The 17,425-nt window shown below is 46.5% G+C and overlaps 1 protein-coding gene across 4 annotated transcripts in view; it reads right to left on the reverse strand.

Annotated features, from left to right (window-relative positions):
* The window catches only part of OLAH (oleoyl-ACP hydrolase), a 42,639-nt gene that overhangs the window by 8,133 nt on the left and 17,081 nt on the right, over positions 1–17,425 (reverse strand). For all 4 annotated transcript variants that reach the window (XM_075587438.1, XM_075587436.1, XM_075587439.1 and 1 more), the window contains 2 exons: positions 8,347–8,485; positions 5,052–5,151 (listed from right to left, as the gene is read on the reverse strand). In XM_075587438.1, the coding sequence (XP_075443553.1) occupies positions 5,052–5,151; positions 8,347–8,485 (239 nt within the window). The remainder of the gene's footprint in view (positions 1–5,051; positions 5,152–8,346; positions 8,486–17,425) is intronic.

Below are 17,425 nucleotides of genomic sequence, written 5' to 3' on the forward strand. Positions count from 1 at the left end.
AGTGATTTACATCATTTTTGCTTTGCAACTATTTTAAGCACTTTTTTTTTAAATCAATTGGCAGTACAGCACTTTATCACTACAAATATTAAAACTATAGAACAGGTGCATCTGAAATAGCTGCAAAACAGCATTGCTGCAAATTTCAGCACCGTGCTTAGACGTTTTTGACTGGAAAATAAGGCTGTGACTTCTCTGCTCATTTTGTGGCCAAGATCTTTTAAGCATCGGAGCTATCATCTTTGAAGCAGCAGTGCCACTTTATCTTGTTGGCGTTATCTGAGTATCCTGACTGTCTCACTGCCAATAAGTTGCTGGACAGTCTTTTTCTCTCCCTCAAATAAATGAATTGCAACGTTAGTTACTTCATAATATATTGTCAACTAGGCACTTACCCAATTTAGTTTATACAGAATTGATCAAAATAGGATCAAAAGAATCCCCTGTTGCTGCACTCAATGCTTATGAATGAAAGTATTGGACAACAATGGTCCACCAGTTAGTTTGTCTGGTAGTGACAGTCAAAGTGACCTTAAGGATCAGCAATGTTAAAAACAAAAATAACATTTTATTACAATTCATTTATAGGTACAACATAAGTAAATACAGTAATACAGGTGTAAAATCTCTGCAGAGGAGTATAAGTAGATGGACACTAATTACCCTATCTGAACATCTCATAGGAACATAATAGTTTGGTCCAGATGTGTATGATAGTCCCCAATAAATCTACTGCAACATATAATAAAGGATAGTGGTATAGAGAGCAAAGAAAATAGGAGCACACGGGGGTATTAACCCCTAAAGTGACAGACAGTGTACTTTCCTTGCTGTTAGATACATTCCTGGTGACTGATATATGATACAGTAGGTAAAGAGTTAATACTCAAAGATTTGCAAAGTCAGAAATAGTATTGTACACAGTCGCCAATCACCAGTCGGTGCAATACCTTTGTTGGTAATTAGGTACACTCCTGGTGACTGATATATGATACAGTAGGTAAAGAGTTAATACTCAAGAGATTTGCAAAGCCAGACATAGTATTGTTCACAGTCACCAATCACTTAGTTCTTATATACAGTACATAGTGTGACTGATCTCTCATATAGTAAACGGAGTTATACATATAATAGTGGACATATACAATATAGTTATTAGTGCCCAGTAGTGCTATTAGCATCCGTATATATGTTTAAATCTTGTCAGTTAATAGTGTATAGATATCGCTGTCTGGTGCTCAGTTCAACGGTACAAATGCTCTTTTCTATCGGATAGTCTTAGGTCACATCGGACCGTAGTTAATATGGAGAAGGGAAAAAGAACAAGTATACGAGCCGTGAGTGTAAGCAAAGATATCGCTACTCCGATGACGTCACTGCCTGTGACGCCCTACTCGTCGACGCACGTTTCGCGTGTATGCCACGCTTCTTCAGGGGTGAGGAGTCTAAAACACTGATCACGTAAGTGAGTATATAAGCACACCGTGGAGGTGGCGCGATACCCTGGTGGCCAATCAGCGGGCATATTATTAAGGGGAGATTTTTTTATATATAAAGTTGTACCTCTGATACCAAAATGATAGATGCAAATAGGTATATTTGGAATACTATCACCCTAAGAGGTTAGTTTGCTAAACACATAAATTACTTTATGCAGATAGCCATCATCCCAAACACATTACCAATAACATACCAACGGGATAATTTCTTTGGTTTCGACGAAATTGTTCAACGATACAGGAATACAAAAGACAGGCAACTGACATGAGTGCTAGGTTCTACGAACGTGGATACAGCAAAGGGACTGTCAAGAAGGCCTATCACAGGGCATTGATATCGCAGAGGTCACAATTACTGGCTAGTAATACTAAGAAACAATCTGATAAAACTATTAGGTTTATAAGTACTTACAATAGCAAGAAATAAAAAGCACTCTAGATAAACACTGGCATATTCTATTGGAGGAACCCGATCTAAGAGAAGTCTTAGACAACACCCCTAGCACAGGGTGTAGGAGAACAAGAAACATCAGTGACACACTAGTACATAGTCATTTCCAAATACAACCAGCAAGAACATGGTTAGGCGGTAAACCACAAGGATCATATGCGTGCTCAAGATGTAAAGCTTGTAAGTTTATGAAAACTACTAAAGAATTTACAAACTCCACTAATACAGTTTCATATAAAATCAAAAACTTCATTAATTGTCTAACCACAGGTGTGATCTACCTGATTGCTTGCGAAAGTAGTAACATGTATGTGGGCAAAACCCACAGACAACTAAAGACAAGAATTCTCGAACACATTGGGACAGTCAGAAATGCTATAGATACACCTGTAGCCATCACAAAGGTGACAGTAACGCTTTGCGTTTCTCAGGCATAGAACATGTCCCTTTGGGTCCATGCAGAGGCAACTAGGACAGACACCTACTCCAAAGGGAATGTCGCTGGATATTCCAGTTTCAGACCCTTAGTCCACATGGACTCAATGAGGGGTTCATATATTCCTCCTTTCATTAACCCCTCGATCTATACCAACTCCTATGGGGACTCTACGAGGGATCCAGGTATACAGCTTAACCAAGTCTTGATCTGTATTGACCATTTGGGGCAGATCAATCTAGTGTTCTGACACTCCTACACACCATACATCTCATTATCCTACAACCTGTCAGTAATATACCGACATTTTATTCATCAGTGACTTATCAGGGTCCACAGCCTAGATATATACATCTCATCATCACTGCAGATGTACAAAATACACCAAAAGATGCTATGTCTAACACCAGTGTCTACAACGTTCAATGTGATTCATATATACAGTATAAACATTCATTTATATGTTTAGCAAACTAACCACTTGGGTACATTTGGGATACTATCAAACTATTTGCATCTATCATTTTGGTATCAGAGGTACAACTTTATATATATATATAAAAAAATCTCCCCTTAATAATATGCCCGCTTAACATTCAAAGCGGACACCGATTGTAACTAATTGGCTTTAGCGCTGATGTTCTGATTGGCCACCAGGGTATCGCGCCACCTCCACGGTGTGCTTATATACTCACCTACATGATCAGTGTTTTAGACTCCTCACCCCTGAAGAAGCGTGGTATACACGCGAAACGAGTAGGGCGTCACAGGCAGTGACGTCATCGGAGTAGCGACATCTTTGCTAACACTCACGGCTCGTATACTGGTTCTTTTTCCCTTCTCCATATTAACTATGGCCCGATTTGACCTAAGACTATCCGATAGAAAAGAGCATTTGTACCGTTGAACTGAGCACCAGACAGCATTATCTATACAGGCATACCCCGGTTTAAGGACACTCACTTTAAGTACACTCGCGAGTAAGGACATATCGCCCAATAGGCAAACAGCAGCTCACGCATACGCCTGTCAGCACGTCCTGAACAGCAATACCAGCTCCCTACCTGTACCGAAGCTGTGTGCAAGTGGGGAGACTATAGAGCCTTTTACTAATGCGTTATTTGCATCAGTTATGCACGTATATGACGATTGCAGTACAGTACATGCATCGATAAGTGGAAAAAGGGTAGTGCTTCACTTTAAGTACATTTTCGCTTTACATACATGCTCCGGTCCCATTGCGTACGTTAATGCGGGGTATGCCTGTACACTATTAACTGACAAGATTTAAACATATATTCGGATGCTAATAGCACTACTGGGCACTAATAATTATATTGTATATGTCCACTATTACTACTATCTGCGTCCATATATACCTTATGTATAACTCCCTGTTTACTATATGAGAGATCAGTCACACTATGTACTGTATATAAGAACTAAGTTATTGGTGACTGTGTACAATACTATTTCTGACTTTGCAAATCTTTGAGTATTAACTCTTTACCTACTGTATCATATATCAGTCACCAGGAATGTATCTAACAGCAAGGGTACTACACTATCTGTCACTTTAGGGGTAAATACCCCCGTGTGCTCCTATTTTCTTTGCTCTCTATACCACTATCCTTTATTATATGTTGCAGTAGATTTATTGAGGACTATCATACACATCTGGACCAAACTATTATGTTCCTATGAGATGTTCAGATAGACACTAATCACCCCTATGTACTTATACTCCTCTGCAGGGATGTGTACACCTTTATTACTGTACTTACTTATGTTGTACCTATAAATGAATTGTAATAAAATGTTATTATTTTTGTTTTTAACATTGCTGATCCTTAAGGTCACTTTGACCGTCACTCCCAGACAAACTATCTGGTGGACCATTGTTGTCCGATACTTTCATTCATAAGCATTGAGTGCAGCAACAGGGGATTCTTTTAATCCCATTTTAGTCAATTCTGTATATACCCAATATCTTCCCCTATTGCACCATGCGTTCTATTTACTACATATTACCTACTATGGGGACATAACCTATGGTGAGGGGTCCGATCTACCCCTTTTGGTTCTAGTTACCCAATTGATCAATGTTTGTGTTAGATTGTTGCCTTAAAGTGTCAATCCAAGCTACCCATTTTTTTCCCCCGTCCCCTTATTTTTTTTTAATACACAGAATTGAAGCAGTGGATTTCTGGAGCTGAACCCCATTAATTTCAGCTCCGCAGACCCCCTCCCCTGCTTCCTGAGATACTTACCTCTGTAGGTAACCGCTCCGGTTCGCTATCTGAGTTTCACCAGGTGGCCACTTTTCAAAGCTTCCTCGTCCTGCGGCCAATAGGAAGCCGTGACGTCATCCGGTGCGGCTTCCTATTGGCCCACGTGACATGAGGGGCTTTAAACTTGCAGGAGATACCGGCACGCCCTTCAGAGGTAAGTATCTCTGCAAGCAGGGGGTGCCCGAAGCTAAAATGTATTGTGCAGCTCCGGAGACCCCCTGCTTCGATAATATGAAAAAAATATTAAAAAATAAATAAATAAAGAAAAACAACCCACTTGGATTGCTCATTGAAGGGACCAAGAATGCCTATAAAGGGTTTAGGTCCCTCCTATCCCAGCAGTGGCTGCACCTGGTGCAACCTTTATTACTTACATGTGGGGCAGAGGCACCAGACACAAACAGATGAACAGGTTCCAAACCATACTTTTGTTTCAATCTTACTGCAGTAGCAAAACTGGTAAAAGACCCAAAGCTGTGGAGTAAATAAAATAGACGTTCAGATAGACACCCAAAAGCTAATCCTACACTAAATCTGTTTTTTTCCTCTCTTATTTTCTATTCTAAATATAATCCCAAAGTCATGCACACAAAGCACAAGGAAAACTGAATGAGTAATGGGAAGCAGGCCGACATCCACACATGCAGGGACTTTGTAATTGCTCCTTCCATCTGGCTCATTAGCTCCCTCCTGACTTTATTGACAATGGGACAATAATGCTCTCTTCTTACACAGTGCTATTTAGCAAACACGGAGAACATAAGACTAATACAGACTCAGTCACTGCCCTGAATAGTTTGCAGTTTAACTGTTGTTGCCTAAAATTCCAGGCAGGGACGCAGACAGATTTCCCGGGGCCCAGGACTAGCGTTACGTCCAGGGCTGCCACCCCCCCCCCCCCGTGTTGGCGATACTGCGAGCCCCCCCATTTCACACCTCATGAGCCCCCTCTATTTCCCCCCCTCTGCCCATGTATTTCTCTCCCCTGTTTCACTCACCGCCTCTCACTCTTCCCTCCACCTCCCTCTTTTCCTCACTCATTCCTTCCCTTACCACCTCTCTCCTCTCTAGCTCCCACCTTCGGTTAATTACCCCACTCTCACTCAATCCGCACCCCAAATACATATTAAAAACACACCCCAATACATATAAAAAATACCCCCACTCCCCAATACATATAAAAAGTACCCCCACCACCCAATACAGATAAAAATACCCCACTCCCCCCAATACCTATAAAAATAACCCCACTCCCCCCAATACATATAAAAAATACCCCCACTCCCCCCAATACAGATAAAAAATACCCCACACCCCCCAATACCTATAAAAAGTACCCCCACTCCCCCAATACATATAAAAATACCCCCACTCCCCCCAATACAGATAAAAAATACCCCACTCCCCCCAATACCTATAAAAAGTACCCCCACTCCCCCCAATACAGATAAAAATACCACTCCCCCAATACATACAAAAAATTCCCCCACTCCCCAATACATATAAAAAGTACCCCCACTCCACCCAATACAGATAAAAATACCACTCCCCCAATACATATAAAAAATACCCCACTCCCCCAATACCTATAAAAATACCCCCACTCCCCCAATACATATAAAAAGTACCCCCACTCCCCCCAATACAGATAAAAAATACCCCCACTCCCCAATACATATAAAAAGTACCCCCACTCCACCCAATACAGATAAAAATACCCCACTCCCCCCAATACCTATAAAAATACCCCCACTCCCTCCAATACATATAAAAAATACCCCCACTCCCCCCAATACAGAAAAAAATACCCCACTCCCCCCAATACCTATAAAAAGTACCCCCACTCCCCCCAATACATATAAAAATACCCCCACTCCCCCCAATACAGATAAAAATACCCCACTCCCCCCAATACCTATAAAAAGTACCCACACTCCACCCAATACAGATAAAAATACCACTCCCCCAATACATACGAAAAATTCCCCCACTCCCCCCAATACATATAAAAAGTACCCCCACTCCACCCAATACAGATAAAAATACCACTCCCCCAATACATATAAAAAATACCCCCACTCCACCCAATACAGATAAAAATACCACTCCCCCAATACATACGAAAAATTCCCCCACTCCCCCCAATACATATAAAAAGTACCCCCACTCCCCAATACATATAAAAAGTACCCCCACTCCCCAATACATATAAAAAGTACCCCCACTCCCCAATACATATAAAAAGTACCCCCACTCCATCTAATACATATAAAAAATACCCCCACTCCCCAATACATATAAAAAGTACCCACACTCCCGCCAATACAGATAAAAATACCACTCCCCCCAATACAGATAAAAATTCCCCCACTCCCCTCCCCTCAATACTTAATACAAAAATAAACTTACCTTGAACATGGTCAGGCCGGTGGCTGTGGGGGCCCGGCGACTGGCACTGCAAGTCAGGCCCGACCTCTGGCCAGGCCAGGCTGACGGTCTCGCCCGTGCACCAGCTCTCCCTCAGCTGCAGGCCTTTTCCTCACTCTGTGCCATGCCGAGCTTCCAACGCTCCCTCTCATGCCGGCGCACACCGGAAGCTGAGGCCAACCTTACTTCCGGCGCGCTGACGTCAGAGAGGCCCGTTGGAAGCTCGGCGTGGGACAGAGTGAGAAAAAGGCCTGCAGCTGGGGACAGCCAAGGCCCAGCTGGGCCTGGCCTGAGGTCGGGCCCAACTTGCAGCGCCGGCCGGGCCCCCCGCAGCCACCGGGCCCGGCTGTCCCCCCCTGTCGGCGGCCCTGATTCCAGGAGACAGTGACTTGCCTATTGAGTTGGCACGGAGTTTCAAACGTAAAACCTCCTACTTCATAGATCAGGAGACTTAGGTCTGCTAACTGGAGCTACTCAATAAGACACCTTGTGGCCCAGTCAAGTGAATGAAGAACAGGAGGGTTCAACAAGGTCTGCATCGGGTTTGCTTAGATATGGGGTAGCCAGCTCCAGTTCTCAAGAGCTACCAACAGGTCAGGTTTTCAGGATATCACAGCTTCAGCATAGATAGTGTATATGTAAGGCCCCGGACATGTTTGCTGCGTGCTTGCGGAAGCGTGCTGACGCGCGCTCCCGCTCAGCACTGAGCCCCTACAGCCGCAATTAGAGCGGCTTTAGTAGGGGCTCACCTGCGCTTCCGCGTGCTTGCGGAAGCGCAGGTCTTGGGGGAATTTAAAATTCCCCCGCTTGCCGGCGAGACAGGCCAGTCACATGAGCGGTTCACCCAATGAGGGCGAACCAGCTCCGTGACGTCACTGGCCCGCCCCCGGCCAGTGCCGTGCCCGCCCCCGGACCGCCCCCTGACGGCTGCTGAGAGCGCTTGCGGTAAGCAACCGCAAGGCCAGGGAAAGCACCCACTTTCCCTGCGCCTCAGCACGCCAGCAGGGACCATGGACTCGGCCTTAGTCTTCGAGTGAGCCACTGATTGAACCACCTGTGCTGAAGCTGGGATATCCTGAAAACCTGACCTGTTGAGGACTGGAGTTGGCCACCCCTGGCTAAGATACATAGCTGCTAATGGTGTATAATAACATATGGAGTAAGCATCCAAAACAGAAACATTCAGATTCATTTACCAGGAGCATTTTCATGTTATATTCATCGTGACAGAAAATGGAGTACCTGTGGCCAAAAAATGCAAAAGATTTTTCCTGCAGTTGTGGCAGCAAAATGTGGGTTATTTCATCAACGATTTGCTCCATGTTTTGAGCAAAAGGTTCTTGCATACGAGATTCTCTTCCAGGAAGCCTAATTGAGTATACTGTAAGGAGGAAATTAAACAAGCACATTTATTAATATTATTTATGACTTCGTCTAACCTGAAACAGAAAGAAAAGCAAGAAAGTAAGAAACTCTGTGTGGAATTTGACAATTTTTAAATAATGAATCAAGACTATCACTTTGATAATTAGAAACAAATACACCAAGTTAAACTGACTAACAGTAGGTTGTGATACCTTTTAGGTAACCAACATTAGGTTTCTTCATAGATTCCATTTCTTCAAGTGTTCTATGGCAACTCAGAAGTGTGTATATATACACCGTGTTCAGGAACAAAAGGGACCACTTTTGTTTTTCATCGTACAGTATGTTATATACAATATTTCTCACTCATTCCCTCTCAAAATTGTAGGCCTGTTATGTAGATTAATACTATATAAGAAACACAATGTAGAAAATCAACTGATGTTAACTATATGGATGTCTATTATTTATTTCAATTTTTTTCTAACGTTCTGCTCACCAAGAAACTCAGTACTAAAGCGCGTGTAGGAATTTAGAGAGGACACCCACCCCAGACCTACAACCGGGACCAACCGATAGAAAACATATAGGGAGCAACGAGGAAGACCAAGAAACTGCGGGACACACAAATGGGAGAAGGGGGAAGCTGGATGCCAGGGTATTGGGATCTGTTTGCAATGTTTTGTTTAAACAGGAAGGTTTTTGTCAACAAGTACCAGATACACTGCAGAGGCTCATTAAATGAGAAATAGGAGTTTTTCCTTTGTAGCTCGTAAATGTTTTAAAATGTAATCTAATTTGAAACACCCTGATTACTATAATGTTTGAGTTCAGTGCGAGTTCAAAATGTCCTCCTGCTGAAACGCACGCCCGAAGACGAGAACGCCGCAGTCTGATTGCATAATCGATCACGCATGGATCCAGCTGCTACCAATCCTTTGTCAGGAAACATTTTGTGTAAGCGTTTCGGGCCGTAATACTAGCTCTGCCTCAAGCAGTTTATACCGGCTTATCTTCTTCGCTAAACACCATTTTGTAACTATGCACTTGATGAGGTCATCATGCTGTCACCAATTCCAAAGGATATTAATTAGATAATCAAATAATTTCTTAAATAATCTACTGACAGACCTATCACATTTTTATGAAAATATAGCGTTTTTTCTGCTAATCTTGGACTGTGATAAACTCTGCGGGGAAGAATTCAAAATGCAGGGGACAGTCTCGGAGAAACCCTGGGAGTTGGGAATAAATCTGAAAGATCTCATAGGGGTCTTTGGTTTGACTGTAAGTAGGGGAACGTGCAATTCAGATTGCCCAAGTGGACCTTTTCAGCTGGCAGAACATGGGTCTGCAGTCTCAGGGTATCAGTATCCCTTCAAAGTGTCCTACAAGATCTACTACTGTGGCTCCAAAAAAGGGTTGATTGTGGTAAAGGAACAAAAAGAGATCGTGTCAGAGCACAAGAGCTGCTACAAAGTGCAATCACACAGGAACAAAATGAACTGACAGCAGCATGTTTAATCATCTGAAACCAGGCGGCTCAAAATATACAAGTACAGGAAATTAACAAAACATTATTTGTAAAATACCGTCTGGAAATGAGTACAAAGCATGTCACCTTTTAGAGTGTAAGCTCCTTGGGTAAGGGACCTCCTTCCTATTGTCTGTCTTTTATATATGTACTCTGGTGTTATCCTCCCTCCAACATCTTCCTGCGCTGCAGAATAAATTGGCGCCATCGAAATAAAAGATAATCATCTTAAGTGAACGGTAAGGCTCCAACTTTCAGGAAGAACCCGTTTAACATATTTATAACATGAAAAAAGAAAGGTTGAAAATAGGTCTCGTTTTAAGTTGTGTGTGTAAATATAAGGAAGAGAGTAAAACAACTAGAAGCACCAATTATCCCGTAATAGGCAGGTTTGTTTTCACACTGGAGATCTCCTAGCACAGGACTTATCTGTGGTTCAGCTCTGCCATACCAACATTCATTTCAATTGAGCAGACAGGAAGTTGCTTTCACATTAAGCAGTAACTATAAGCTACATGTATGAAGTCGCTATTTCTGAATGTCTTACAGGTAGTTAGCTGGACAGCAGTCGGCTTTTAAAAGGGCAAAGGGGCAGCAGAGCAAGGAGTTGAATGCCCTTCTTGCACTGAAGAGGTTAAAAAAAGACATTTACATGAAACTGGAATACCTACACTAGTAGGACCCCAGACTTCTCCATTGTAGCCTATGAGACACCCTGGTTCAAAAAACGGTCAATATAGGTGGATGCTGTTTAAACTTTCCAGCAATGCAATGCAGATCCCTATAGAAATGAAGTAATTAAGATTACCTGAATAAAGTTTAGTTACTATAGTACTGTACCTTAAAAATACATGGAAGATCAGAAAACTGAATAAAACAGAGCTCCCCTGTAGTATGAGGCTCTGGATCAATTACACACTTTTCTAAGAAGCCTGTGTGTGCTTTTCACAAGCCACTGTGAATATCCGATTCAGATGTGTATGTAGCGGTCATGTAAAATGGCTACAGTCATCTCTCCTGCTGACAGTAAGGCCTGGTAAGTTGTGGGCATGCCAGCAGTAATCATGGAGGTTTGCCCTCACACCCTGGTGAGGTGCCCTGTGTAAGGATGGGAGTGGTCACAGACTCTGACTCCCTGGTTGGTGATGTCAGAGTTGTGTCAGCCCCCAGAGTGTACATAAGGCACAGCACTGTGTCTAAAAGTTAGTTCTGCTAAGTGGAGGAGGAGTTCTAGTCAGATAAGAGTTCTAGTTCAAATACAAGTTCAGTTATGATCTAGTAGCTGAAGCAGGAGTCTGTGTCCAGGGACCTGGCACAGAATAAAGACGTCCGGCTGGGATAGGGAATCCCTAATCAAGGAGACAATACCTTTTAAAGGGAAGTAAGGGCACAATGGAAGGCTAGTTACACCCCATTGTGGAGGGCAGCATGGCCCACCGTACAATAAAGATGATGCTGATAACAGAAACCCTCGTGTGTAAGAGTGAAGTGATTGCACAAGGGGCTGCACCACAGAGGAGTTCCTCACCAGGACTATCCCCAAGTGACCGAAGGGACCCTGATGAGATGGAGGCGCTGCACTGGACCTAGGTAGGACTCAAGCACACTACCTCAGCTGCCTGTCTGGACGGGTCATCCCCATACACCATCATGCGGGAGACTCAGGAGTCCTGTAGCCAACAGGTGCACCACCAGACACTACACCGTAATGGGGACTGGTTAGACCACAGGGGCCAATATGAGATTGGGGGGGTCAGGCCATTTCACAAAACCCGTTACATTTGGAGGCGCTGCTGAGATGCCAGACCTGTCAACAGGACAGGCTCTAGCTAGGCACACTTGGAAACAGGGAGAAGTGTCTGCTGCCACTTTGTGCTGCGTTGGGACGGACCTAGGGGTAGTCAGGGGGGCCGATGGAGTATGTCAGTCCGCAGGGACGACCTAGGGGCCTGAAAGGAGTGAGGGGTTTGGAGCCGGGCTATAGCTGTCCTAGTCACCTTGAGGTAGTGCTAGTTGGTAGGATGCCAGAAGGGATAGCCTGTTAATGTGGTCAGGAATCCTGGAGAGGGTCTGCGCTAGGCTAGCCAAGACAGGTAGACGCCCCAAGTACTGCATGGCAGAGCCAGAGTACTCTAGCCCATTCCAGACCACTCGCCGTAGGGAGCACAGACTGGGAGGAAGGAGTTACAGCAGACACTGAGAGAGTGAGCCTAGCCTGAGGTAGTGCAACATGAGTCCAGCCTAGATCAGGTACACATGTGGTGGTGCATCTGAGCAAATCTTTATTGTACTGGTGTGGTGGCTGCCCCGCAGAGCGGAGCCCCATGTACGATAATTGGTACGAGAGCGTGACAACCCAAGGAATGGAGGATCCGCGTGGTGCAGAGAGCCCAAAATGGCGATCGGAGGCTGATGGGGAAGGCACCCGTGGCGTGCGCCCCACTGAAGAGCAAACTGTCGCTGAGCTGTCTCTAACTAATCTGCTCTGGAGTGGAGCGAAGGCGGTGGCTGCCCCGTTTTTGTCCTGTCTGGGACACCGAGGTGCCCCCCTTGAGAAGTGTGAGGACATTGTGATAACTGGGGTGGAGCACAGTGAGGATGGATGTCAGTGGACGTGCAACCAAATGAATGCTACCTCATCAAGAAAACAAACTGACATTTCGGACTCAAAAGCTATCCAAAATGGCGGCTCCCGCTTGCTAGGGAGACCGCGTGGGCCTGTCGCAGAGAACTTGGCTGATTCAGGACTTGCAAAAAGCTGCCCGGTAATGGCGCGAACAGCAGAGCCCCGCCCTGATGGGGGGCATGGCGCGAAAGCTATGGCTGCGCCTTCATGGACAGTGACTCACTCGGCCCCTGTGCTGAGTCAACCGCTTAGTCTATGGGACCCTCCCCTGATTTCAACCAGGGGGAGTGACTTTCAACTATGGCCTGTGGGAATGCACCCACTGGGCCCAGGGACTGATATCCAGACGGCGCCACTACAAGAAGTAGTTCCGGCCGCGGAGATGCAGTGCAAAAAGGATGGCTATCTTGCACAAAGGGTGGCTGCCAGTAGAAGGCGGGAACTAGCCGCGGGAAAGAACCTCACCGATGGGGAAACTGGCGCGAAAACGCAGACCGCGCCCACCAGGACTGAGAAAGGCGCGGCCTTAATTAAGGGGCATGCTATTCCCCTGTGGGACCCGCCCATTATTGCAACCCCTGGGGGCGGGTTCCAGCTATGTCAGCGGAGGGAGGAGCCGAAGCAGGGAGTGGCTGGCCCAGCAACTTCTACCAGTCAGTTGCGAGGAACCACTGACCTGGAGAGACCCATACAGAAAGTGGCCCCTATTAAAAGAATGGCCTACTCCTCCACTGTGGGCACTATGGTCTCCACCCAGCCCTACTCGGTACCCGGCGGGCTACTGGTAGTCAGGGTGGCAAACACCGAGACGGTGGTCGGGCTCTGCCTTCAATGCGGGCTGCCCGGAGGCACTGTTAATACAGCGGCACGTTGCCCACACTGCGGGACATTGTATCTGTGGCCAATGCCAACATTCATCCCGATACAACCTGCTGACCCCCTGGGGGATACGGCTAGGCGAGCCGCCGAGTCCCCTGGTGCACTATGGATAAGTCGTGCAAGTCCCGGAGAAAGGGGACTGGAGTCGATCAAATCGGCTGGGTCAGCAGCAACCGAGACGGTCGGGTCACCCCCCGACCGCACTGAAAAGAGACTTTCGCCCCGATCGGTGACCCCTAAATCAGGGAAGGGAGACTACTCCGACGAGGATCTCCGCGAGCTAGCGGTGGTAAAATTGGGGCCCAAGAAGGAACAGGGAAGGACGACACCCCGTGGGGTGAGTGGCAGCCTGGAGAACAGGGCGTCCCCCGCAGATCGGCGAGCCGAGAGACGGAGTCCCTCCGCCCCAGGATATGGTGGCGACGGGCGAGAGACGCCTACACCCCTGCGGACTGGTAAGCGAAGCCCAATCACTTACCTTGTCCCGGCAGACAGCGTAGCGGTAGAAAGGCCGTACCAGGCCCAAGACGCACGTGTAGAGACGGCATCACTTCCGGTGAAGACGACGGCGGAGCTTCCGGATGTCGTCATCGAGGAAGAGATCCCGCATGGGTGTCCAACCCAAGATGGCGGCGCTTCCGGTTCCGGGGAGGACATCACTTCCGGTGGCGACGGCGGAACCGCTGGGAAGGAAGCAGCGACGCTTCGGCGATCGGGGGAGGGTCCCCGATCGCCTCAAAGGCCCAGGAGCTGGATGGGCGATCCGAGGACTGAGGAGGGTGAGCTATCCTCATTGGATCAATCTACGGACAGCCGGGAACGGGTCGTAGCCCCGTGGCGCCCACTCGCTTGCCCTTACGCCCAGCCCCATGCCCTAGGTAAAACCCCTGCCCCAATCACACGGTCCCCGGGTTCCCCGCCTAGTCTAGAATCTGTGGACATACACAGAGGAGGTGAGACGGACTGGGGAGAGACAGCGCAGTTGTGTTACGGAGGGCATTTCTCGGGGTGGGGGAGAGTTGGGTAAGGCTGCGGTATGCCGGTGGTTGCCTCCGGTGACCAACGAACCAGAGAAAAAGGCCCTGGGATCATCACGGTGGTCCGTACCACGGTCGGCACGGACATCGGGGGTATTCTCTGGGGGGGATGCGGACGAAAGCGATTCAGGGGATTCGCATAAGTTTAAAGAGCACCGTTGGTGGGCCCCACTCTTTGAAGGCTCTGTAGCCTGGATGGACCGTACGCGGTTTCTCATCCGTAGGGAGGATGTAGTAGACTATTGGTGGGCCGTAGGAGAATTCACCCCTGAGCAACGAGATAGGGAGTTGCAGGAGAGGTGGCTCAAGATAGAACACAGGGAGATAGAGCCCATGGGACCTGATATCATATCAGACCCTGTGGATCCGGACGAACCCCTGTCATGGGTGCTACCTGGGAGGGCAGGTAATGCGGATTTGACCAGGATCAGTAGAGCTGAACGGGCAATAGTGGCTCGATATAAGTCATCCCACGGGTTGGAGTACCCTTATGTCCCTGAGCCTATCATGGATGAGATAGAGGAGAATAGAGGAAGGTGGCTCAGGGAGTCCATTGAAATGTATCTGGTCAATAAGGGGAGTGCAGTTACGGGAAGAAAGGCAGAGGATATCTGATCTCAACTGACAGTCAGGCCCATATCCAGTAAAGGGTGCTAAGCCTTAGCACATCTTAACTTCTATTTATTTGAATGGGAGCTAGGGTCAACTCCTTGAGGTCTTGGACATGTTGCTTTTCACCCCTTAGGCTGCATCCAGGGTCAGTGCTTATGTGCTGACCCGTGCTGAGGTGCGCTCACGCTCAGCACTGAGCCCCTGCAGCCGCAATGAGAGCGGCTTTAGCCGGGGCTCGCGTGCGGAAGTGTGTGTCTTAGGAAAATTTTAGATTTGGCGCTCGCCGGAGCGCAGGGCCAGTCACGTGAGCAGTTCGCTCAATGAGGGCGAACCAGCTCCGTGACGTCACTGGCCCGCCCCCCGACACGCCCCTGGATGGCGCGCTAACCAAGGCCAGGGAAAGCACCCGCTCCCTCAGCGCGCCTCCGCACGGGAGAAGGCACCCTGGACGCAGCCTTAGACACACTATATTTTACATTGCAAGCTCCCTGTGTGCATTCATTCATTGTACAACTCTGCAGCTCATCATTCTTATGAGTGCTACACTTACAGAAACTAATCAGTAATCACCATACCAATTATAGTTCGTATTTATTTTCTAAAAATAATACATTTTTGACGAGAATGGTTGTCTAACCAAAGATAATATCACATTTGTTTTTTGCTTATTTGTGATCCCTGAATGATTGATTGCCTTCCCTTATTTCCTAATAAAATACAACAGTAGAAGAAGCTTCAAAGATGTGAAAAGTTAATGCACACCAACAGCAAAGAGCATTGGTACTAGTTTCAGGCATCGCACCCCACGGGAGGCTTTGGGACGCTGATCTGAATGCAGATGATACCGTAACCTGTTGCACTTGGCTGCAAATGTCTCTATAACAGAGGCAAACCTTGTTTCCAACAGCAGGATATATTCTGGAGGCTTTTCACTGTGACACAAGAGAGCTGTTTATTTTCTGCAAGAAAAATCAGATGTGACCAGCACTTCAATGCTAGCTTCAGTATGTAGTCCGTGGTCTTGCTTTGTTTTCTATGCTAATGTTGATTCTCGGAGCCAGAAAATCCTTTTCTTCTATCATCATGTGCTATGAAAAGACTCTTTAGCCTTTCTTCCCCCACAAATAGTTTCTTATGCCCTGGTCCTTTTTGGATGCGGACATAAAGTAACAGACAAAGGCAATTACCTCATCGCGGAACTCAAAGCCTTTATCCTGCTTCCAAATACTTATTTGCTATATATATATATAGATGTAGATGGCTATAGCCAGGGGCACTTGACTACATACTGTATATATATATAAATATATATATATGTAGCCAAGTGCCCCTGGCTATAGCCATCCACTGGCCTCAACACTATAAGTCCTGATAGGAACAGGCAGTGTTGGGGTTAAACTCCTGCGCAGGGCCTAGCCTGCAGTTGCAGCCTGGATGGGTACTATGTTGCCTTATCCACGGGCAGGCCTAAACCGGCAGTTGGAGTGTCATACCTGGGGAGGGTACTGACTGGATCATATGTATAATATGGTTTGTTGCCTGTCAGTACCTGGACCTGCCCTGTTATGGGGCGGAGTTACAAGCCCTTGCCCCCGGGTATAAAAGCTGACACTTCACCAAATTGAGGTGGTTGATTATGGGACAGTGTGATACCCTTTTCCCTACAAGAGGGTCAAGGAGATTAGGAGGGGCTCTTGGGGCCTCAAGCCCCTGGGGTTTGCTCCAGGGCTGGAGAGGTGTTATGCTGTTATGCAATAAACCTGCAGTTAGACCAACTATGGTGTGTGATTATTGGAAAGAAGTATTGCCTGTGGGGACCATCCTGCATCCAGCAGGATCCTCATGGGATGGAGGCGCTGCACTGTGAGAGATGGAGAAAGCCTGCCCTGTTGCTGCTCCCAAACTCCAACCGCGGAGCAACTCAGACCTCCTGAACCCGCAGGTGAGCTACAGCACCGGGGACAATACCCATGTAGTGGCCAGATCTTCCGTGGCAGGGGGGGCACAGGTGCTACATATATAAAAACATACCTAGAAAAGATTATTATGTGCTCTATACTGGTTTGCTTAATGCTGATTATCATGCAGGTATTCATACTTTTTGCTATAACCACTTCTGTTCAATATAAAATATATTTAAAAAAAATGAATACAGACTTGAACAAAGACATACATATAAAAATATATTTCTTTTCTCCAAAGAAGTCACACGATTGGTATCTCTGATTTATGATGTCACTTCCCGGTACTTTGACTGTCAAAGAGGCT

Source organism: Ascaphus truei, chromosome 2, assembly GCF_040206685.1.
Source record: "Ascaphus truei isolate aAscTru1 chromosome 2, aAscTru1.hap1, whole genome shotgun sequence".
Classification (NCBI taxonomy): Eukaryota; Metazoa; Chordata; class Amphibia; order Anura; family Ascaphidae; genus Ascaphus; species Ascaphus truei.